General features: G+C 42.7%; 1 protein-coding gene across 4 annotated transcripts in view; it reads right to left on the bottom strand.

The window, feature by feature from the left end:
• Positions 1-315: 315 nt before the first annotated feature.
• Positions 316-24,654, bottom strand: part of DENND5B (DENN domain containing 5B) — a 190,127-nt gene continuing 165,788 nt past the window's right edge. For all 4 annotated transcript variants that reach the window (XM_050917965.1, XM_050917971.1, XM_050917985.1 and 1 more), the window contains 9 exons: positions 22,094-22,222; positions 20,164-20,285; positions 16,594-16,739; positions 13,151-13,269; positions 7,603-7,790; positions 6,102-6,184; positions 5,818-5,944; positions 3,364-3,538; positions 316-2,356 (listed from right to left, as the gene is read on the bottom strand). In XM_050917965.1, the coding sequence (XP_050773922.1) occupies positions 2,173-2,356; positions 3,364-3,538; positions 5,818-5,944; positions 6,102-6,184; positions 7,603-7,790; positions 13,151-13,269; positions 16,594-16,739; positions 20,164-20,285; positions 22,094-22,222 (1,273 nt within the window). In that variant the 3' untranslated portion in view covers positions 316-2,172. The remainder of the gene's footprint in view (positions 2,357-3,363; positions 3,539-5,817; positions 5,945-6,101; positions 6,185-7,602; positions 7,791-13,150; positions 13,270-16,593; positions 16,740-20,163; positions 20,286-22,093; positions 22,223-24,654) is intronic.

Here is a 24,654-nt window from a genome sequence, read left to right as displayed (position 1 = left end):
CTTTCTAGGCTCCTCTGCTTTTGGTCAGCATTTTTCTATTTATATACTACAACCCTTTCTTCAAATAAGATGGATGCCATCTGACAGCTTGTCATCTGTCCAGGAGATATGAGGTAGGACTTCCTTCCCGACACCAAAATGAATCTATTACAAGAACTGCCCAGCTGGAGGGCAGTAGCAGAGTGGATGTTTCTTACTAGCTTATAGAAGGAGAGAGTATACCACCGTCACAACATGCATGACCTTTAGCAGCCTGTGACATGAAACCTTCTGTTGCAGATATCCCATACAGTGCTTTACACTGCCATCATTATCCAATTTTCATTTTGCCTTCATCTCCCTCAGCCTGCCCTTACTCTTAATCTTTTTCAAATACTTTTTGAAGGAGCACTACCCTCATCCTACCTCACCATAGCTCACTGGAGATACTAAACTTTGTCTATAGGCTAGCAGTGACTAAAACGCCAGTTTTCTAATACTGTTCTGAAGGTGGCAACGTGCAAGCAGGAAAGACAGACATGATTTCTAAGCCCTTTCTCTGGATCTTGTTCCTCTCCATTATATTTATTTGGGGGACACTAGCTTCCCAGACATAACGAAAAGCAATGTTCAACATTCAGCCAAAATCTTTTGTAATGCACTGCAGTACTGACCTACAATGTAATCTGTTATTTTAGTAAGGGCCTCTCCAAAACAAATATTGCTATATATACACCAAGCTGTGTGATGTCCCCAGGCAACTACTGAAGAATAAATTGTGATCGAATTGATTAATCCAGTGAAACAAAAGGATTTTAAACCCATCTCCAAAGGCGGCTAATGGCTGAGTTAACATGCCCCCAGCTTTGCATAAATCAAATCTCAGTGGAAGGAAAACTGAATGACATCCCAGATATTTGCTGCATGCTATCCCCCAATTGATTTAGTTTTTATTTTAACATGTGGAACTTTAGCAGCTCCCAGTTTCTCCGAGTTCTGTGCCTGTGACATTTGTGTTTCTTTAACACATTATTAGTTTGAAACAGTATGAGACAGAAGCCTTGACACCAATTCCCCTTGCCTCACTTCTTTTCTATAGCTGAATTATTCAAAACCAAAGCGACCCCGTGCCTCCCAGGAACACTTACTCCCCAGGATAAAGGAAGACTAGTAACTTGCCAGTATTTTACAACTGGTTGAAACAGTCCTGTAGCACAGCAAAGTCAGTGTTTGTGATTCTATAGCCACACAACAGAAACAGAGCTTGGTTCATCTTCTGAACCAAGTCATTCAACAAACCTATAGAAGCAGACAACCTCTTCTTGAAGCATACGTCATCATCCACAGTACAAACGCAGACAGGGGGGAAAAAGCATCTGAACAAAACCCAGACAGAAGAGGGACAAAATGACAAATCAAGTTACTGATATTTCCCAAATATAGCCTGGTGCTGTACTGGATTTTTTAAAAACATATCAGGTCCTGGAGGGTTTTCTTGGAGGTTCAACAATTCCTCCTGCCCAGTGTTTAAACATTTCATTTGCACCTCACCTTGTGCTGATTGATAAAAATTACACAAAAGATCTTAAATATGACAACTCACAGCTTATATACATGGAGGGGCTTGGATCTTTAAAACATAAAACAAGGGAACCAGCGTACAGTAGGGTAAACAGTACACATTCACAACATTTCCAAGAATGAGATGATAGCAGTGGCTACATATTGATACTTCCCGTGTTTTCGCAACACCTGAAAAAAGCCCTGCTGAGTTTGCATTGTATTTACACATTGATTGGCTTCTTCCTTGCTATCAAGCCGCAACATCTCTCCGCCCAACCCCCACAGCTGTCCCAGGGTTTTAAGCTCCTTATTTTCAGCACGAGAACATTGTCTAAGAAAAGTTTAAGAGTAATATAATTTCTTAAAGAAGATAGCATATTTACATACATCTAACACAGGAAAATACTCTACTTTATTCTGTTTCAAATAAACTACAATACCGCATTTTAGCTTGTCTGCAGCCTTAAGAACAGTCCTGAATCTGGTGTGAACTAGGCTTCCCACTCCCACCTGATAACAGGGTGCTCCGCTTTCCAGTGACGCACTACCGCAGCATTCAAATTCTAACAAGTCCCCAATTTTTGTTTGCTTGCTTAGCAGAGAAATCATGAAGTTCTCATCAAAGCCATGCTAAACATCCACTCCTTTAATGAGTGACCCTTCGAGGATAATGTTGAAATCTTGTAAGGTCTGTAGGACTCTGAGGAGGGAATTCACTGTCATGCGGTCCCGCAGAAGGGCATTCTCCTCATACATCCTTGTGATGGCCGGACACTCTGCCAGCAATGGAATCCATTGAGGAAGGAAGTGATCCCTGCCGAGAGAAGAATGGAATTAGTGCAATCTGCTGTGTCCAGCAGAACTTAATCTCAACTCTTGCCTTTAGCACATCCCAGAACACAGTGTCCATTTTTGCATAGGTGACGCGTGTCATTTGCACTCAAAAGCTCCCCATATGATAACTGAGTTCCTGTTTATATAATTTATATGCAGTGGTATCTAGAGGCCCAATCAGGTGAGTACCACATTGTTCTAGATGTTGCACAAGCATGTAATAAAAATTCATTTGTTTTACTACCCTATTTATGTTCAGAGAAACAGAAGTACACTGTTATATTTGGATCAACAGAAGGAAAAAGAAAGAGAAAAAGAAAACGTCTAGAGCCTACTTTAATATTAATCCCTGACCACACTGTAGGTGGTATAATGATTTCGTTTTTTTGAGGACTGACATGGGAGAGTAAAGGCAGGGAAGAGATCAAGGAAGTCAGAGTAATGCCACAGGGAAAGATTCAGTTGAATTCCCCGGCCAGGAATTCTGTATTGGTGAAATGCAGTTTTAAAAATATCTAGATACATAAAGACAAAAGAGAAAAAGGAAAAAATATCAACAGAAGCGCTCAAAATCCTATTAGGAAAGGCAGATTTAGCAAAGACAGAAATAGCCGTGTACCCATTTTCATTTGGCTTATTAAAAAGAGAGCTGGGAGAGGAAGAGGTGGACTGATTCCTCTTGAAGGCACTCTGAATTCACGAGGCCTGTACTTCATGTATAATATGTAAAGAGATACCCAGAATTGCATTAAAACAGAAAAAAGTGACTTGCAGAAATGTATATGCTAATCATCAGGAATAATACCTATCTTACTTACATTTCTCTTCTGCTCTTAAGGACATTTATTTAAAAATATGAACTGGCCAATTTATATGTCCAAGATATTTTAAGCTGGTAAATTAAGGTGCCTAATAAGAGTGACACAGAGTGTTGAACTGACTATTCCAACACTAGAGAACACCACAGTGAAGAATGCTGGTCTGTACCTAGTCCCCAGGCAAACCAGGATTTGGAATTTGCCGTCTTTCCCGATGTTCCTTGGTGCAGTGCTGATCGCATTTACATAGCGACAGAATGTTTTGCAGGATGATCTCTGAAGCAAGACGTCCTCTTCGTTGTCCCCAAACTGGTCAGTGGTTTCAAAGTAAGCAACAGCTTTCTCTGTGGAGAGAAAGTAAAACCATGCAATGATTAATATGAAACATTTTGAAGCCACCTCAGCACCTTACAATTATGCAAAGAAAGCTATTTAAAAAAAACAAAAAGTCAGCACGTGCCCAAAGCTACCTCATGGTTACTATACATCCTATCTAAATAAAAGTGTGGTGGTCTCAGAAACCGCTGCGTGGTGACAGTTGGCAAATGTGGTCACTGTGTACTGTAACTTAAATTAGCATCATGAATTAGTTTAGTGATTAGGACCACAAAAATGTCTCTAAAGAGTTTAATTATTCCCCTCTTATAAATGTTATCAGCTACTAGTTATGGATTTCCTGGGTGAGATCTATCCCCAGGCTTAAGAGTCTTAACTTATTTATTCCCTTAAAATATATTCTTGAGACCCAAGGGCTGAGCAGTGTGGACAAATAAATAATCACCTGTATAACATCCACTGAGTAAGACTAGTCTCTAATCAGTATCGCTTTCCATCAGACTGTAGTTGAAAGCCATTTCCCAACACCTCATTTACTAGGTTTGTATCTTAGGAAAATTCTTTGGCAATTTCACCTTTCCTTATCAAAAATATTTCAGTGAATTACTGTTTATGAAAATGCACTTCTATAGGTGGCATGCAAGCTACTCCTACAAGTACACCTCTACCTCGATATAACGCTGTTCCTAGGAGCCAAAAAATCTTACCACGTTATAAGTGAAACTGTTATACTGAACTTGCTTTGATCCGCTGGAGTGCACAGCCCCGCCTCACTGGAGTACTGCTTTATGGTGTTATATCCAAATTCGTGTTATATCAGGTGGTGTTATATCGAGGTAGCAGTGTATGTCTGTATCAATAACTCTCAATCTGAGAAGCAAAACCCTCTATCATTTCATGTTTTGGCTGTCTGTTGAGAAAAGGCTGTCAAACATGGCCTGCTAAACCCAGGGTTGTGAGTTCAGTCCTTGAGGGGGCCCACTTAGGGATCTGGGGCAAAAATTGGTCCTGCTAGCGAAGGCAGGGGGCTGGACTCAATGACCTTTCAAGGTCCCTTCCAGTTCTAGGAGATTAATAATAATTGGAGATATACCAATGTCGCAGTTCTTGTGAAGTGGACAAATTTGGATTTGAGGGAAGCCAAGTTTAATTTGGATCAGAATCTGAACCCATTTCCAAAAGTGGTTCCAAAGCTGGTTTCTAGTCACATGCTGCGGTTGTACATTTTCTCCTTGTCACCTCCTTCCTAAAACCATTTCTTCTCATCTTTTGCTGTCTCAGAAGATGTAGCTCTGGAATTATTGTACGTAAATTCTTCCTTGCTTTTCCCAGCAAGTCTTCCCCACTCCTGCCTTTTGCTATTGCTGTATACAATCATCATCCTTGCTGTGGGGCTCAGACTTGTGTTCTTGGGTCATCTTTGACTATTGTCTCTTTCTCCTCATATATCCAGACTATTATCAAGTCTTGTTACTGCTTCTTTTGTCACATATGGGAAAAAAACCAACCTTTCCTTCCTTTGCTTTGTGACAATTTTATCCTCTCCTCCCTTGGTTACTAAAAGTGGCTCCTGTACTGCCTCCCCATTTGCCACATAGTGCCCCTCTCCACTGAGTAAGGAAAGCAGCCACTAAAATCTTCATCCTTTTCTGAGCAGACCAGATCACTCCCCTCCCTCAAACTCTCCACTGTCTCACTCCTGCCCACTACATCAAATTTAAAATCTCCCATCCCCACCCCTCCACACCCCATTCACTGGAAACTGACAAAAGACACTGGCTTCATTCACACTATTTCCTTCTTCAACTCCTATCATTGGGATTTCATTTATGCTGCCCCTCTGCTTGAGTAACCTCCCAAACTGTGCCAGCCATTCCCCTCTAATGCCTCCTAACACCCGCTTCTTCTACAAGGCTAAATACATTATTAATCCACACCAGTTAAAGACCCTCCCCAGTCCATCCCTATGTTACATATGTGTTGGTGACAAAGGAAAAAAAACCAAAACGGTTACTATCCCAAGTTAACACCTCACCAGGGTTTTCCAGTTCACATAATCTCATCTGTGCCTGTCTTAAACTGAAAGCTGCTCAGGGCCGGGAGTGTATTTTTCACAACACAGAGCACAATTGCACTTAAACACTCACATAGGGTTACATCAGGAGACGAAGTTTGTTCTGTAGAAACTGAATGGAGCCCAAGCTTATTAAAATCTGAGGTATGCACACTTGTGGCCATTTCCCTCTAACCCCTTCTCCCCTCTCACCCCAACGTAACATCAGTTTACCTATGAAATCCCAGATGAATACGTTCTTGTGGAAAATCCGAGCTGATTTGAATCCATGGTGGAAGACCTGCTCCAGTGCTGCAACCAGGCCATTTTCACCACATAGCAGAATGGTAAGACTGCCTCTCTATGGAACAAAAAGATACAGTTCTTTTAAGTACAACAAGCTTCAAAGCCCAGGCGTAACACTTGTTACTGGTACACTGATCCCTGTTTTCCAGGTTATAAAAAGGTTTACATATATTTTCTCTTCTTATTACAGTATATTTAATGCTAGAGAGTACCTCTTTCTCTGGCTTGTGAAAATGTTTCACAATATTGTTCACAGCTTCCCCAATTCCTTCTTGTATCTGCCCTGCATTAGGTTCTGTAAATTAATGGAAAGCACAGTTGCTGAATACAAGAACGTTAAGACAATGCACATTAATCAAATTCAACACTACCAGACTTGGTTCAAACATTCTATCTTTAATACAGGAATAGTGCACAGAGTTATTTGCATTAAGCAAATCTACAAATCTGTTATAAATGTCCAGGGAACAACATCAAAACTAACCAAATTAATTGCCAGAAAAACTGCACAGGCCAAGGACTTTCCTTTATAAATAATTTATTTCAACTAATGAAGCTCTGTCTATCACATATACCTCCAGCACTCTTATTGATAGGAGTTTTTCCACAGATTTTAGGCCAGAAGGGACCAATTAGAACCATCTAGACTGACCTCCTGCATAACACAGGCCAAAGAATTTCACCCAGTAATTTCTGCACCAAGTCCACAACTTCTTGCTGAACTAGAGCATATATTTAAATCTAGATTGGATGCTTTTTTAATTTTTTTTTTTTTAAGTTAAGGTAACTGACCATTGGATTGGCATATCAAGGGATGCTGTGGATTCTCAGTCACCTTGAAGTTTTTTTTTTTTTTTTTTTTAAGACTTCAAGGTGACTGAGAATCCACAGCATCCCTTGAAATGTCAATCCAATGGTCAGTTACCCTAGCTTAAAAAAAAAAAAAAGTGCCCTATATATGGTCTGAATTTGTCCGGTTTTCAGCCATTGGATCTTGCTAGATTAGAGCTCTCTATTATCAGAAATCTTCCCATGTAGGTATTTACAGCATGTCATTGAGTAATTTATGAACATTTGTTCTGAAAAGCTAAATAGATAGAGCTTCTTTAATCTCTCACTTTAACACACTGAATCATTCTGAGCTTTTTTCCCCCCAAATGCTTGCCAATTTTTCATCATAATACAAGTCAGTGTTTTTGTTTAAAATACTGATGGGCCTTCCACATGTCCAAGTAATGCTTCATGTGACTTGAAAGGCAATTGAATCACTGAGGTTTGCAGTCCCCACCCTTCAGGAAATGCTCTGAACATGTGCGCAGACATGGAACCACACTCATGGAAAGTGACACTGGATTCATGTTGCTCTCTTTAGATTATGTTTTGCCCAGAGAGAAACAGACACTGGTAACTGAAATAAAACACTTAATACTTAGCACTTTACAATAAGCCTCAAAATTTTGTGCTCCAAGCAAGAGGTTTCATCCACATTTGACAGATGGGGAAAATCCAGGTAGATTAAGTCATTTGCCCAAAGTCAGAGCAAATTAGAAGCAGAATCAGGGTTAGAAACCATTGTTCCTTCAGACTGGACCTAGCTTTTACAAGTTACAATCCTGTTAAAGATGCTACAGGGTTAAAATAAAACAAATGTATTTCCCAGTAGTCACTACCCCCATGTTATATCTGTGAGCACTGGAAACGGCAGGGGCTTACTTGTATTTTTTCCTGTAAGGGAGGTGATACTCAGTCTGCGAGCTGTGGTTGGGGATTTCTGTTGAGGGGGGGTACGGCACTGCTTCCCAAGATCTTCATCTGACACTGAAGTTATCAGTTCTCCAATAAGAATTCTCTCCAGACTGCCATCATCAACTCCCTTCCCCAGCCATCGTCCACATGGGAACCTGTGGTACCACCCAACAGAAGAGTTTCAACTAGCTGAACATTTTAACTTGAATTCAAAGTTAAGGGACATAACTATTTCAGGGCTCCTCTATGGCCCACCTAAACATTGTTATGCAGTGGAAAATAAATTTCTAGAGTCAAAAACTTCCATTTGAAAAACCAAACCCCTCTACTTCTAAGAAACGGAAAAAAAAATTCTGTCTTAGAAAAAGTGAGAAGGTAAAAAAAATCCATTACAATCTACATATCTGAGACCCCTCTCTGTTGATTGCGCAACAAGCCATCCCTTTGATCAGAGCAGTGCTAACCATCCATGTTTCTTGACAGCAAAAACTAATTAAGACACAGCAATGTTAACTTTAGCCTCATTAAAAACAAAGAAAAAACATCTACATTTGTCAAATCAAAAGGAAATAACCTTCAAGCCTGTATGAAAGCACTAGACAGTAGAAGACAGAAGTGTTATACAAAAGTATTTGATAGGGCTCTTTTAGGTTTCTACATATACAAAATGAAAGCATGTATAGCCCAACTGCAGGATTAGAAGACACAACGAAGACAACAGTTACTTACCTATATTGTAACTATTTTTCTTGAGATGGGGTGCAGACGTATTCCACTCGTGTGTGCGCATCCAGTACACCAAAGCCAGAAAAATTCAGCATTATTCATTGGGGCGCACTTACACCCTCTGACCCCAATATACCCTCCCATGGCTCTGCAAGAATGGCACCATTCTGACCCTACTCAGTTCCTCTGCCCCAGATTCCAATGCTGGAGACTCTGAAGCTGAGCGGAAGGAAGGTGGGTTGTGGCATACATGTCTGCACCCACATCTTGAAGAACAACAGTTACAATACAGGTAAATAACTATATTTTCTTTGCTTGTGAGTCACCTGAATCCATGGTTACAGACATGGATTCAGGTGATCCACAAGCAATTCCAGTAGGCGGTGGAGCTCTGAGTTTACTTCAACAGTGACCATAGCACTGCCTTCCCAAAGTTTGCATCTGACAGAAATGTTGTGGTAATAGTAGAAGTATGCAAGTATGCACAGAAGAAAACGTAGCCCTCATATGTGTAATATCACCGAGAACCACAACTGATATCACTTAGGCTCTTATCAAATGAGTGTATAATGTCCATGGGGGCACAGTCTGAGTTACTCCATAAGCTGTGGTAATACAGGAAGTTATCCACCTGGAAACTGCCTGTGGAGACAAGCTGCCCTTTCATCCAGTCCTCACGGGAGATAAAAAAAGTCCAGGTGATGAACAAAATGGCTTAGGCCTTTCCAGAAAGAACACCAAGCACTGCCTCAACATCTAACACATGCAGATGCTGCTCATCTGCATTTGAGTGCGGCTTAGGAAAAAAAAAATATACACAAGTAAATAACCTGGTTAAGATGAGACTGTGAAACCACTATGGAGGTTACAAGCCCTTAAGGGCTTGTAACTCGCTGACTTTGCTATAGACACAAGAAAGGCTGTCGTCTTTTGGGAGAGGAGGCACAACAAGCAGGTTGTTGTAAGCTCAAATGAAGGATGGGTGAGGGTGACCAGCACAGTATTAAGGTCCCACAAAGAGACCATTTCCTTCACAGGCAGAAGCAAGTAGAAAATACCTTTTAGAAATCTCACCACTATGGAGTTTGGGTAAACTACTTTCCTTGGATCAGAGGATGGACTGATGAAATTGCTGCCAAGTGAACCCTCAAAGACCCAAGGACTTCAAATGTAACAAATAATCCCCAAATGTCCTGAACACGAGCTGACAAATTGAATTCCCTTAGACACTGACCAAACTAAAAAAAAACTCCATTTAGCCAAATATGTAGACTGTTTTCTACCTTTAAGCAGGATTTTATGAACTCTTTCCAAACATTGCCCTTCCTCTTCATCTAGCCACGTATCATCCACACTGTGAGGTGTAGATTGCTTAGTATGGGATGAACAACATGGCCATGGTGCTGAGTCAGCAAGCCGGGAAGGAGACGAAGAGATTTGGGAGGTCAGACAGATTGAGAAGGTTGGAGAATGAATATTATTTTGGCCACACTAGCACAATAAGTATCAGTTTTGCATGGTCCAACTTCAGTTTGAGGATAACTTGTGAGATGAGGGGGATGGCCTGTGTAAATCCCAAAGACTAAAGTAGCTTGGGAGTCCTTAAAATAAAGTTGCCAGTTTTCTCAGAAAACAAAAACTAACCAAATGTTAAGTCCTCTTTGGTCTGGTGAACTTCAGGAGCTACACTGAAGTCCTGTAGCCATAAGGGCCTTATCACAGCTTCAACCATGTGTCTGGATGAAACATCTGCCACATCCAGTGTTGACTGTAGACACATCTTGGCCACCAAACAGGCCTCTGCAATAAATGCCTTAAACTTTCCCTGGAAGATTCTGGTAATTTATCTGTAAGTTTGGACATAGAGCCCCAATTTACAGTCACATTTAGATAATGTTTGCAGGTTGGCAATGCGCGTTTGTAACAAGGAAGCTGAATACACTTTTATCCTCACCCAATCTAATGTTTAGACTCTGATTAGAAGTAGATTTATACCTTCTCTGTCATACTCTGATTTGTCACAGTTACAACCAGGGAATTCGGAGGTGGATGGGAAATATTCAAACCCCTCCATGGCGACATAATATCTAGTCAATAAGCACAGCCATGGGTGTTCTAGACACTGGGGTATTCCAGAAATTTGGAAGGATCCAATATTGCTTCATTTAGAGGGAGAGCAACTTCCCTAGGAGCTGAGGATTGAAGAACATCCACTAACTAGTGGGCATTCTCTTGAACACACAGCCTGAATATCCAATGAAGATGCCATTTATCTCAGGAAGACTTTAAATCCTATCAAGTCTTCTGGTACCAGAGATGAGGATTCAGGCATGGTAGCATTGTCTGGTGACGAGGAAGAAAAGGGAACTGGAAACACCGTAATCTGTTGTGCAGAGGTTCTCAAACTGGGGGTCAGTACCCTCAGGGAGTCGTGAAGTTATTACATGGGAGCGGGGGTTACGACCTGTCAGCCTCCACCCAATACCCTGCTTTGCCTCCAGCATTTATAATGGTGTTATATATTAAAAACACTTTATAAAATCTATTTAAGGAGGGGGGGGTTGCACTCAGAGGCTTGCTATGTTAAAGAGGTCACCAGTACAAAAGTTTGAGAACCACTGCTTTTGTGGAAATGCATTTGACTGTACCAAGGGTTCAACTCCAAGTCAGGGACAGCTCCTCAGCCCATGGCTAAAGCACACTTGGCTCGTGTGGAGAAACCACCAGAGGAACAGGTGATCTAGCCTTGGACTGAGAGGACAATTGGGACCTCAAACAAGGAACCTCCTAGGAATTCCAAAGAGGCCACTGTGGATGTGGCATTGGTGGCCAGTAGGAGGTAGGCCAGGAAGCCGACTGTGGGAGCAGTACTGATCACGATACCGATGGTGACCCTCAGGAGGTCTCTATCTTGGATAGCAGTATCATGAAGGCAAAGGCACTTAATCTTGAAGACCCTTCCAAGTAGTCTGGCAGTAATGTAGGAGCCACTCCAGGTGGGACCAATAAATGGCACACAACATCTGCAGTCCAACACAACAGCCTCATTGGCACCAATCGTGGTATAGTCAAAAGCACTTTGAGTGCTGGTAAAGGCATCACACTTGGTACTGAACCGGACAGTTGATACTGAAAGTGAAGTGGGTACTAGACCTGCAGACATACTGTTCTGGAACTGTCATCAGTACTGAAGATTAGCATCTGTGTCAGCAGTCCCCTAGCTACTATACAGGAAGCAGATTATAATTCAGGACCCTGGATATGAGGAGGTGCCGACAATAAGTCAGCCAGCAATCCAGGAAATGCAGAGGACACCAAAAATTAAGCCACTAAAGTCAAGTGTTCTTAAGTGGTAAGTCCGGAACTGACAGGCATAGCAGTCTGCTGCTGCCTGATACATCAGTGGTGTGGACAGTGTCTGTGTGGACACCACTGTCAGTGCCGGTCTCAGCAGATGCCCCCAGAGAGGTACCAGAGTCAATGGTACAGTCTAGTTGATCAGCCATTGGCACAGGAGAGTGGGTTGAAGGACCAGCTTTATCCACATCCCAAAAGACTCAGGGTGTCAGTCTGCACTCCTCCTAGACGAGGAGGATAAATGTCTCTGAACGCTGAAGCTGCCCTGGTTCATTTTCCTTAGGGTGCCAGAGGAAGGAGAACAGTCCCTCTTTTTGCTGGGTGAATAATCCAAGTCTAGATATGGAGCTCCTGTCCCTTCTAGCTCAGGCACTCTCTGGAGGGCCTGATGATCTGCAGCGGTCCCCCGAGCTGAAGTGAGACTCCTGGCTTTCTCCACAAAGGTACTGCCTTCAAACAAGTCCCCTGCCACCTGTGTTCTCTTCTTAAACAACTTATTAGTACAGCAGTCTTAAGTAGGATGCCCTTCACCAAGGCACAATGAACTTCAGGTGTGCGTGTGGGGTCACTAGTAGGGATAGAAACACTACATGGACAATGTTTAGAACCCAGAGGAGACATCATCCTGGGCTAAAACTCTACTAAATATACTAAGCTAAATTAAATCCTAAGGTACTACTCAACTATTTACAGAAAACACAAAAAACAAAAAAACACTGCAACAAAGAACATGAGGAGAGACACCACACTGAATGCTCCAAATCAAGCTGTGGATGGGGAAAAGGACCTGGTTTTGGGAGGTGCCAACTCACATAGTCATGGAAGGAATACAATGGCCAGAAAGCATAAGCGACTCCCTGATGGGAACTCCTAAGCAAGGTCTCTGGTTTCGGTACACCAGGCACATGCACAATGGAGTGGTATGCACATCTACAGCCATTTGAAAAACTCTCATTTTCTTGAAAGCTATACTTCTGTATTCTTGTTCAAGTATTCTGACATTTAATGGCTTTTTTTAAACCAATTGTTCATACTTACATTACAAAGATTTACCTAAAATAAAACTGCCATTCAAGCTTTTGTGAATAAAAATGGAATTTATTTGTATACAGATGTTCTGGACAGACATAAGCCAATCAATTTGGCTATTAGAGGCAATAGTGATAAACACTTTAAAAATATGCAGTCTGTCCTGTCTCAGCAGACTAAAAATCTCATACTTTCAAGCCTTCCCATGTATTTCTAATCAGAGTCAGCTGTAGTTTTTGAAACCTAGAGAATTTCAATTTCAAATTCCCCATCTGTAAAGCCTAAATCGAGTCGCCTGTCTGCATCATAGTCCAGCACACCCAAAAAGGACACCAGAGATCTCTAGGGTTTTGTTGATCAGGCAGGGATTTCAGATTTAGAAAGTCAGAAACTTGTTGCTTACTTGTATGTGTGTCCTGTGATTTCACTTCTCACCATGACGCAATCTACCAGCCACTTGGCTAATAATCCTGAGTTGTCGTGACCAATCTGAACGGTTGTTAGCTTTCCTAAATTCTGGCACTGCAAATGAAAACAAAACCCCAAAAAACAGATTTTATTCAGTTTTATAGAAAGATGGCCCACAACAGTTTAGTTCACTAGTTTGTTTAATTTCATTTGCTTTATGAAGCATGGATTCTTAATTAAGCAAATGCAGCTAAAACCAGCATAACTCATGTTTCTTTGTTCCTATTTTATTCAGTTAGGACCTCAAAAGTTTATAGCTCATTAATAGATGTATATTCTTTGCAGTGAGAGCTTATGATACATAATTATGAGTCATGTTAACCACTGTGTTTTTAGCTAAATAGGCAAGAAAGCTGTTTTTATTTATGAAATTTGTTTTCAATATGTTCAGCTTCTCAAAAATATCTTGTAATTTTGAATAAGGAATCATTCTGTGGCAGGAAACTAGTCATTATCATCAATTATTATTAAATATCAATGTACTCAGTCCTTCATAAGACAAAGTACCCTCCCTGAGAAATTTATGACCACTAAAGACAGACAAGTAGAAAACATTGCAAAGTCCAGAGCAATGTTATTTAATATTTACATAACAGTAATGACCAGAGGCTCCAATGAAGACCGGACACCATTTTGTTAGATGCTATACAACCTATAAAGGGCAGGTCCTTCTCCAAAGGGCAGGTCCTTCTCCAAAGGGAGTTACAATCTAAGGTCCCAATCCTGCAAACATTTATACGTGAGTGTATCTTTACACCCACAAGTAAACCCATTAAACTCAATGGGACTACTCATGTGAAGTATTTTTTGGAACAGTGCTTTAGATGTCAACATAGAGGCTTCCCCGGTTAAATACATTATTCACCCAAACGTCTTATAGCTAATGTGGACAAACATTTGTGAGCATTGCAGAAGAGGTGGGGTCTTTACAAGGGATCTGAGCGACGAGGGATAAAAGGTCTGATATACTGGGAGATCATTGTGTTTACGGAGGGATGATCTGTGTCTTTCATTCCAGAGCATCTTTGCCGACACAAGACGAAGTACTACATCACCATTCATTCCTGTCCAGTGCCTGTTCCTCCATTAAGCCTAGTCTGGTCATGTCCCCATGCAGGATCTCAGGCTTTATCTACACTACAGGGAAAATTCGATCTAAGCTACGCAATTTGTGACTTGAATAGTGTAACTCAAATTGATGTAGTTTAGATCTACTTACCACAGGGTCCACACTACGCGCTGTCGACAGGAGATGTGCTCCTGTAAACTCCCTCTACTCTTCTTGATCTGGTGGAGTACAGGAGTTGGCAGGAAAGGGATCTGCAGTTGATTTACAGGTCTTCACTAGACCTGCTAAATCGACCGCTGATGCATCGATTGCTGCTCATCAATCCCTCCGTAAGTGTACACAAGCCCTCAGTATCCAGTCAGTAGTTGGCCTCTAGGTCAGACTGACCTTGCCTGTGGTTGCATTATTTTCTTTGGCATCCTATCATTTGTCTCTCTTCTGCAGTGTCCCTACCATCATAAATCTTGTTGCTGGAGTCAATCCAGTACCCTCATTTCACATTCTACTCTCTTTTTAACATAATTGGTCTTAAAATCATTCCACTTCACACCCTCAGTCTTCCATTTCTACTGTCTCCAGCCTTCTGATGTTTGTTTCATACAATGCAGCTGCTTCCAGAACATAAAGAATAATGTTAGTAGGCTGGTATGATTAATTTTCATTTTGGTAGCAAATGCAATTTTTTTTTCTCAGTCCATAATTATCAATTGATTGATGAAATAAAGGTATTAATTAACTACCATGAAGTTATGCAGAGAATGTTTCTATGGGTATGTCTGCACTGTACCAGGAGATGTACGTTCCAGCTCGGGGAGATGTACACACACTGGTTTTGAGTGAGTCAGTATACTACAAACAGCAGTGTAGCAGCAGTGGCATGGGCTAGCTGCCTGAGTATATACCTAGGATATCAGAAGGGACTGTACTTGGGCGGTTAGCCCAAGCTGCCACTTGTGCCAGAGCTATCTGAACTGCAACTCCTCCAGGTGCAGTGTAGAAGTACCCTATGGTGGCTGTGGAATGCACTGTTTGCTGACATCGGTTGCAGCACATCTTACCAGACCAGGAACAAAGAGTCATTAACTGTAATGACTGTCCTCTGAATTTAATGGGCATGTGAGCTGGGAGAAGCTGCTTTCTCCAGCTTGTCTTCAAGAAAGGGGAAGTGGAGAGTGTCGAAAATCCCCAAACAGAACAAAAGGACAGAGCAGAGGACTTAAAAAGGACTCTCAGAAGGCAAAAGGGGAAAGGCTTTTGGAGGGACAGGAAGCTTTGTCAGGAGTGTCGAAGAGATGGACAGGCTTTCTTAGCAGGGGGGTTGGTTTAACTGTGGCCTAACCACGGTCAGGGAAAGCCGGCTGGGCTGGGAAGACTTGAACTCTAGGGGAAGGATTCTAGACACCCCAGATGACTCTGCCCAAACCCAAAAGAACTCTCCAGAATGGTGAGGAACCAGAGGCAGAGAAATATATACAGGGGTATACTATTTTGTATAGATCTGTGTTTCTTTTGTTATTAAATGAAGAACATTGGTGTTTTAGAATTCTGTGCAGTATATGTGTGGTGGTTTTCACTGTCATGTACCCCTGAAGAGGTAAACTGTAAATCAGCAGACCTTTCCTTTGGGGAGATTCTGGGGAACATATAAGAGCTGCTGTTAGGCTTGGGGAGATGGCACTAGTTTCAGGACCTAGGAAACTGGACTATGGAGTCCCCACTGTCAAGAGGAATGTCAGACACAAGGTGTATGACTGAAGTGCATGCCTAGAAGCCCCCTGCCATGCACATTGCCTAAACTTTGCCATGTCCCCGCAGGTTAAGGGCATGTGGGATTCAGCATTTTGATCCTCCACAAGTCTTGAGTATCCAGCATGGGGAGCTCAAATAGATCTGGGGCAGCAGGGAGACAAGCTTGAAGATGGAAGAGGGGGTAAGAGTGGCATAGTGAGGCTGTTGTCACCAGCAGAGCAAAGGTAAAGCAGGGAACAGTAACAAATGTGACGAGGGATATGGGTTGAGGCGAGTTGTACAGAGCTGTTCAGATGAGGACAAGAAGTATAAATTAGACATAGCTGGTAAGCAAGCGCCAGTGAAAACGCTACGACAGGAGAGTGACATGTTCTGTCAATCAGTGAGGACAGTAACTTTACAAGCACTAGTTTTCTGCTTTTCATTTAAAATCTATAGTGACCTTGGACACTCAGATGTTAAAAAGTTGTGCTCTGAACACACAGAAAAAACTAGCAAAATAAATGTTCTGGTAGTAGTGCTCAATACTGACTACTGAAAAAAGAAGAGAGCACGCTCACCTCAAATGTCATTTCTAGAAGATTTTTAGGAATCTGCATTACTCCTGTATCTCCTAGTTCTCCTGAAACACAAATCCATGGGTTTGATGTGGTAATTGCATTGCTTAGTTTTTTGATAGGGATTATCACTGTCCTGTATGGAATCACTAAAATGAGAAAAAACAAACCAGAATTAAAACTGCATTTTTTAAAACATAGTTTACACAATATAGCATAATTAGGACTTGTCTCTTGTGCTGTATCTTAGGGCTGGTCTACACTAGGGAAGGGGATCGATCTAAGATACGCAACTTCAGCTACATGAATAACGTAGCTGAAGTCGAAGTATCTTAGATCGAGTTACCTACCATCCTCACAGCGCAGGATCGATGTCCACGGCTCCCCCTGTCGACTCCGCTGCCACCGTTCATGTTGGTGGAGTTCCGGAGTCAACAGGAGCGCGTTCGGGGATTGATATATCGCGTCTAGATGAGACGCGATATACTGATCCCCGAGAAATCGATTAGTACCCGCCGATACGGCTGGTAGTGAAGACATACCCTCAGTAGCATTACAAGTAAAAATCCTTCTCTATACCTAAGGTAAATGAGACAATTCTAAAAGTATCCAGCATGCAGTATTTGCACCAACTATGAAAACAGATATTCTGATCATAAAAGAAAGAGGTCACAAAACTATTTCAAGTCTAGACAGCTCAGTTATAGACAGAATAAAAAATTATGTTAAAATAAAGCTGATCTGCAAAGCAGCTTTTGGGTGGGTTTCAACACAGGCACCAATTATTACTTGTCTGTAAGAGCAGCCTCAAGTACCAATTTCTTAAGTCTCTGTCATTGGAAACAAAATGATCTCATAGATCTGCACATGGAGAAGAGACCAGGAGCATTTTGCCCTTCAAATTTAAACAATGTCCTTTAGGTTATTTTTGCTGTTCTCTTGCAACATTTGGCGTTAATATACTCAAATGAAGACCTGCCAACATTTTTCAGTGGGTATATGAGCCAAATATCATGCGTAAGCATCAGAAACAATGAAAATGGACCCCAGTATAAAACAGAAAGTCTCCCACATTTAAAGTCAGAGAATGAGATGTGAGGCATTCCCTTACTTGTGATAAACAATATATGAGATTGATCTGAATAACCACCAGGTGTTGCTGTTGTACCACAATGCAACTAGGAGCATTCACCTTGCAGTAAAACCAGTTCAAAGCAATAAAGAACTTCAGAAAATGTCTGCTTCATCCCATCTCCATTTTAAAAGTGGAACATTATAATTCGAATACATCATTATACCCCTATGTATCAGAAGACTGGCAAAGCTGTTAATATGGGGTTGTCAGACTGAAGACACAGATTTGGAGCTTTCACCCTCTAGCTGAGTGGAATATTATGAAGCAGACTCTCAGTGGACATCCTTCTCTTAGCACCACTTAAAATCTAAGGGAATCTCAGTAAGGCTTGATGCTTAATGCATAGTTGAGTGAGAAAAACAGGGCTGGCCACTCATCCCAACTTGCACCGGACAGAGTGGAATCACACTCGCTTGTACTGCAAGAGTTGCTTTCCCGATGTTTTGCAAACCTGCCATTTCCTTTGATTAAGGAAATCATCCCTTTTTACTGGTGCATGCATCATCTCAATATTGTACACACAATGCCACAAATTCACTCTTGCGTCCCAAAGGAAAGAGTTGCCAACACTGATGGCCCAGAAAACAAGATACAGTAAAACCTCCATGAACACTGCATTCTTTTGTAACCACTCATTTCCTTAATGAAAGTTTAAGAAGAGGAAAAGGTAGAAGATGAGCCCAAACTTTGATGACTAGGTAAAAACTCACTTTATTTTCACATCCTTATTTTTTTAGGCAGTGAAGTAGAGACCAAGGTCAACACAGCAACCTACTGGTAGCACTCCTCACTGTTAGGGAGGGGAAAACAAGTTCATGTCTAGGTTTTGGCACGTTGTCACTCCTTGAGTATATAGGAGAGGAGGAAGAAGAGGGGAAACAAGCCTTTCAGTCATGTGGGGAAGGAAAAGGAAAGAGAAGGGGAAGGCTACTGGTCCAATAGGAGGCCAAAAGGGACAATTCTATTGGGCCCCCAAAGCAGACATGCTCTACAAAATGGTTTCCACCACACGGAGTGACCTTGCACATAAAATGCATGTGAGGTCACATTATGCAGAGGATGCCATTTTGATTCTGTACAAGGCCTGCAGAAATGCTGCACAACTGCACATATAGTTCATGTCAATGAAAATGTTGAAACAGCTTGGTGGGTTTAAAGTCCATGTGGCTGACAGGTGTGAACTCACCTTTCAGTTAACAGAACTATAAACGTAAGCTCATAGGCGCTGACTCCGTGGGTATGCCGGCAGCTACTGCCGATCAGCTGTTTGGTGATTGGGGGAGGCACTTGGGGGAGGACAGAAAGCAGCGAGTGGCAGGTGGGCAGGGCCTCAGGGGACAGGTTGGAGCAAGGGTAGGAAGAGGCGGAGTGAGGGCAGGGCCTTGGGGGAGGGGGAAGACATGAGGTGAGGGCAGGGACTCAGAGAAGGGGTGGAGATGAGGTGGGGTTTCGGGGATGGGACAGAGTGGCGGCTGAGCACCCCCAGGGGAAAATAAAACTCGGTGCCTATGCTTAAGCCCCACCTAAGACAAAGGTGTGTGTGTGAACCCGCCCAGGAGTTTTTGAGCTGAGTATTGCTTTGTGCAGGTATGTTCGAGGAAGTGAGAAAGAGAACACACAGAAACCAAGGCAACAGACAAAATCAGAGGGAGAAGCAGAGGAAAACTGGCAAGAAAAGTCAAGCAGGAGCCTTTAAGCACAGTGTGACCCTGCAAAAAGCTAGAGGGAACTTTCAGGTCTGGCGTTGGCTACAGAAGCTTGGGAGCTGTAAGCTAAGAAACAGTTCCTTCGGTTCTTGTCTCCTTCTTCATTCAGAGACATGTGACTTCAAACACTCCTTGTAAACAACTGAAACTGCATGGAAGAAATACCTGATTATCCCCAATTTCTACTTTCAAATGGAACATCCCCAAAGCCCCAAACTTCAATTAGCTGCTTGGGTCAAAAGGGGCAACAATACATAGTGTACACAAAAGGGACACGAAGTGCCTTATCCTTCAAAGCGTGCTCTTAACAGGCCCCAAGGAGTCCTACCTATTTCTGAGAGGCTACCAGGATGGTGTACATATAGTGGAGAAATATGGGGGAGCCTTGAGATGTGGAGCACTTCTGAGTTAAAAAAAAAAAAGGATGAAGGGCTACATAATTCTGAGATATAGAAATTGTACTAGGTCACTTAAATGCTAGAATATTATCTGAATGCTATTCTCCTCCACTATTCAGTTTGGTTATCCAAAGCACTCACACGCGATCTTACACTTAGTTGGTTACCCAAAGCAACACCCAGAGGTGCTGATCTCAGCAGCCATGACTGCAGGCTTCTTGGTAAGAGCCCAGATACACTTATCATGGAGCAAAGTGCTGTCTCAGGATCATTCCTCTGTCACCAAGACAGTGACTATTTTTCGTTCAAGACAAAGTTTGAGTCTCCAACTCACTGATTGTGGTGAAGACACTGGTGAAGCAGAAGTAATCCACAGCATTGAGTGAAAGAAGGTGATAAAGGAACTGCTCTCGTTCTTCTTCACAACGTAGGAAAGCATAACGCTTATAAAGTTTCCTGTGAGAAACAAAAATATTACTGTCTCTTTAAAAACAGACAATAAACCAACATTAAAAGGTCTGTGAACCCCTCAGAATATGAAACTAAGGGCTAACCTACCTATATACAAAGTATTTTGGGCCAGATCTGCCACTGGTGTAATCTGGCAGAAATCCATTGAAGTCAGTGCAGGTATGCTGATTTACACCAGCAAAAGCTCTAATTGTAAGTATTTAATACCAGTAAATAAACTCCTATACAAAGGCAGATACAGGAACTCCTCACTTAACATTGTAGTTATGTTCCTGAAAAATGTGAATTAAAGCGAAACCATGTTAAGCAAATCCAGTTTCCCCATCAGAATTAATGTAATGAGGGGGTTAGATTCCAGGGCAACTTTTTTCACGCGCATGCACACACACACTAAGTTTTAAACAAACAATTTAATACCAGTACACAGTGATGATGATTGTGAAGCTTGGTTGAGCTGGAGGAGTCAGAGGGTGGGATATTTCCCTTACTGCTAAATCATGAACTAGCAATTGGTTGAGCCCTCAAGGGTTAACTCTCTCACTCTACAAGGCAGCAGGAATGGAGGGAGATATCTGCATTTCCCTTAAGTACGCTGCCTTGTTAATTAGATCAGCTTGCTGAGACTGCAGCCCTGGTGTGTCCCCCCTGCTCTATGGGGGATGGTTTGAGCAGGGGGGAGGGGCACACCCTGACATTAGCCCCCCTCTTCCTCTCCTCCTCCACCCCCTGCACAGCAAGCAGGAGGCTCGGGGAGCAGCTCCAAGGCAGAGGGCAGGAGCAGTACAAGGCAGTCAGGGGAAGGACAGCTGAACTGCTGATTGCTAGCCTGCTGGGCGGCTGCAGCACCGGGTACTTAGGGGAGTGGGGAACTGATAGGGCGGCTGCCAGTCCACCCTGGTTCCAAGCCCCCACCAGCTAGCTGCAAGGGGCTGCTCTTCCTGCAAGCAGCAGACAAAGCAGGCAGCTGCCAAATGACATCAGAAGGAAGCATTATACAACTTTAAATGAGCATGTTCCCTAACTGATCAGCAACGAAACAATGTTAACCAGGACGACTTTAAGTGAGTAATTACTGTTATCCCAATGGTGATGTGCACCAATTCCAGTTTTTATACATATTGTATATATGCTATATGAAGGGCTAATAAGGGGGAGAGGGGGAAGGGTATTCCACCCCTTTGCAGCTGACACCCAGAGCTCTTCCCTTTTTATTTCAAACTAGTTCAACCACTGACTGTAAGTTGACATGTGTGTGAAGTCTGATATGTCAGTATTTGTAAACGCACTGGGGTAACCAAGACCAAATGGGCTAAAGTGAGCTGAGGTCTTAGCTGAGTCTGCTAAGATCAACGGACATGAACTAATTCGATTCAAAAGGTACAGCTACCTCATCTGAGCCTCTCATCCTTCAGGCTTTCTTCACACCTTCCCTTTTGTGGAGTGAGGAGTGTGTGATGTCCTAACCTTCTTCCCACTGTGTCCTCTGATTGGGTTTCTCTGCTGAGGGTCTGCAAGTGATGCTGGGTGGCTCCCCTTCAATCTTCTAGTTTTGGGAGGTATTTGTTCCTCAGCAATCCAAAAACTGACAGGGTCCTCATAGAGGGTGTCAAGTAATAGCTTGTCCCAGACCCATGTAGGAAATGCCCTCTCTCCGATTGGTACTAGCTAGCTCCAGTCCCATACCAGCTGCAGAGGCAGATAGCTTTTCATAAGGCTTGGTTCACAGGGCAACCTTAGAACCCTAATCAGGATACTGTGATAAGGGAGCTTTAAGAATAATAAGTTACCCTTACTTAGCGAGTGCTTGGTTAGAGAGAAGCTGCTTTAGGTGCTGAGACAAAAGCTTCTTTTCAAGAGACAACCTTATCCACGCTCGAGCTCGACCCACGTCAGTCTTTATCTCACTCATGTTCTGAATATGCCTGAAACAGGGAAAATAATTAAATAATAAATAAAATCACAAAATCCTGCCCATTTAAAATAGCAGTATCATATATGTTGCAGAACTTGAATTTAATTTGAAAATATCCTTGGAAATTAAAACTGCTTGCAAGATACACATTTCCCACACTCCGTCCCCCAAATTAGAGAAGTCTTACCAGAACTAAGTAATACAGAGTTCACATAGGTGTCAGCAAATATTAAAAAAAGCTGTTTTTAAAACTATCTTTGAAAGCTAGCATAGAGGCAGGGCAAACTTTAAGAAAAGTTTTTAAATAGTTTTAAAACCTATTAGAAAGTCTATAGTACAGTTTTTCAAAGCCATTTAGAATTGCATTGGCCCTATCTGCACTGACTAGAGGAATGCAGTTAGCACCTTGCTAAGAAAAGAATGTTTTAACACTGTTCTGGCTACCACTAATCTATAGCATAGAGACATAGGCCTGGTCTACACTACGCGTTTAAACCGATTTTAGCAGCGTTAAACCGATTTAATGCAGCACCAGTCCACACTACAAGGCCCTTTATATTGATATAAAGGACTCTTTACATCGGTTTCTGTTCACCTCCCCGACGAGAGGAGTAGCGCTAAAATTGGTATTACCATATCGGATTAGGGTTAGTGTGGCCGCAAATCGACAGTATTGGCCTCCGGGCAGTATCCCACAGTGCACCACTGTGACCGCTCTGGACAGCGATCTGAACTTGGATGCACTGGCCAGGTATACAGAAAAAACCCTGCGAACTTTTGAATTTCATTTCCTGTTTGGCCAGTGTGGAGCTCTGATCAGCACAGGTGACCACACAGAGCACATCAGCACAGTTAGCAATGCAGTCTCCTGAGAATCGAAAAAAAGCTCCAGCATGGACCGCACGGGAGGTACTGGATCGGATCACTATATGGGGAGAGGATTCAGTGCTAACAGAACTCCGTTCCAAAAGACGAAATGAAAAAATATTTGAAAAAATTTCCAAGGCTATGATGGAAAAAAGCCACACCAGGGACTCAGTGCAGTGCAAAGTGAAAGTTAAGGAGTTCAGACAAGCCTACCAGAAAACCAAAGAAGCAAACGGAAGGTCCGGGTCAGGGCCGAAAACATGCCGCTTCTACGCTTAGCTGCATGCAATTTTAGGGGGCTGCGCCACAACTACCTCACTCCTGTCCATGGATTCCGAGGTGGGGGTTGTAATCTCAACCATGGCTGAGGATTCTGCGGAGGGAGAAGATGAGGAAGAGGAGGAGGAGGAGGAGGAGGAAGAGGACGATGACCTTGCAGCGAGCACACAGCACTCCGTTAGCCCCAACAGCCAGGAGCTTTTTGTGACCCAGACGGAATTACCCTCCCAAGCTACTAGCCCAGACAGTGAAGCCATGGAAGCGACCTCTGGTGAGTGGACCTTTGTAAATATAAAAACATGGTTTAAAAGCAAGTGTTTAAGGATTGATTTGCCATGAGGGCTTGGGATGCACTCGTGGCCAGTAAAGTTACTGGAAAAGTTTGTTAACACGTCTGAGGATGGAGCGGAAATCCTCCAGGGACATCTCCATGAAGCGCTCCTGGAGATACTCCAAAAGCCTTTGCAGAAGGTTTCTGGGCAAGGCAGCCTTGTTCCGTTCACCATGGTAGGACACTTTACCACATCATGCATGTAGCAAGTAATCAGGTATCATTGCATGACAAAGCATAGCTGCGTATGGTCCCAGTGATTGCTGGCATTCAAGAAATATCTGTTTTTTATCTCGCTCTGTTATCCTCAGCAGAGTGATATCGTTCATGGTAACCTGGTTGAAATTCAGGAAATTAATTAAGGGGACAGAGATGGCCATTTTCCTACTGGGCTGTTGCTTAAAAGAAATCCTTCCTTGCATGTAGCCAAGCGGGGGGAGGGGAGGAAGGATACCGCTGAGCTTTTTTGCGTTTGGCTAGCAGGAATCTTCCCAGCTACCAGCCACGCAGTGCGGGGAGAAAGGGCAGTGATTAGCAGGGATCTTCCATGATACCAGCCATGCGGTGGGGGGAGGGGTAAAGCAATCATCCTAGAGAATTGGATGGGGGGGGGAGTTAGCTTCTGCTGCTGCATGTTAACAGGAAAGAAGCATCAGAGGGCACTGTGTATATGAAGGCTGGAGAAGCCGAAAGACAATGGCTTACCATGGCCGCATGCAAACTGAATTCTGATGCCCAGACCTGCGTCAGTGAGATCTGTAACACTAGAGCCGCAGGCACTCAATATTAAGATGCAAAATGCGACCTTGTAGTGAAATCACATGTGCTATGTAAGGTGAATAGTGTTGTTCACCGTCAAAGAGTATAACCATTGTTCTGTAAAATGTATCTTTTTAAATACTTGTCTCTCTTTTTCCCTCCCTCATGCAGCTGCACGTTTTTCAAGCCTCCCTACTCCATCCCGA

This window comes from Gopherus flavomarginatus, chromosome 1 (assembly GCF_025201925.1).
Source record: "Gopherus flavomarginatus isolate rGopFla2 chromosome 1, rGopFla2.mat.asm, whole genome shotgun sequence".
NCBI lineage: Eukaryota > Metazoa > Chordata > Testudines > Testudinidae > Gopherus > Gopherus flavomarginatus.
This window is presented reverse-complemented; position numbering and strand designations above follow the sequence as displayed.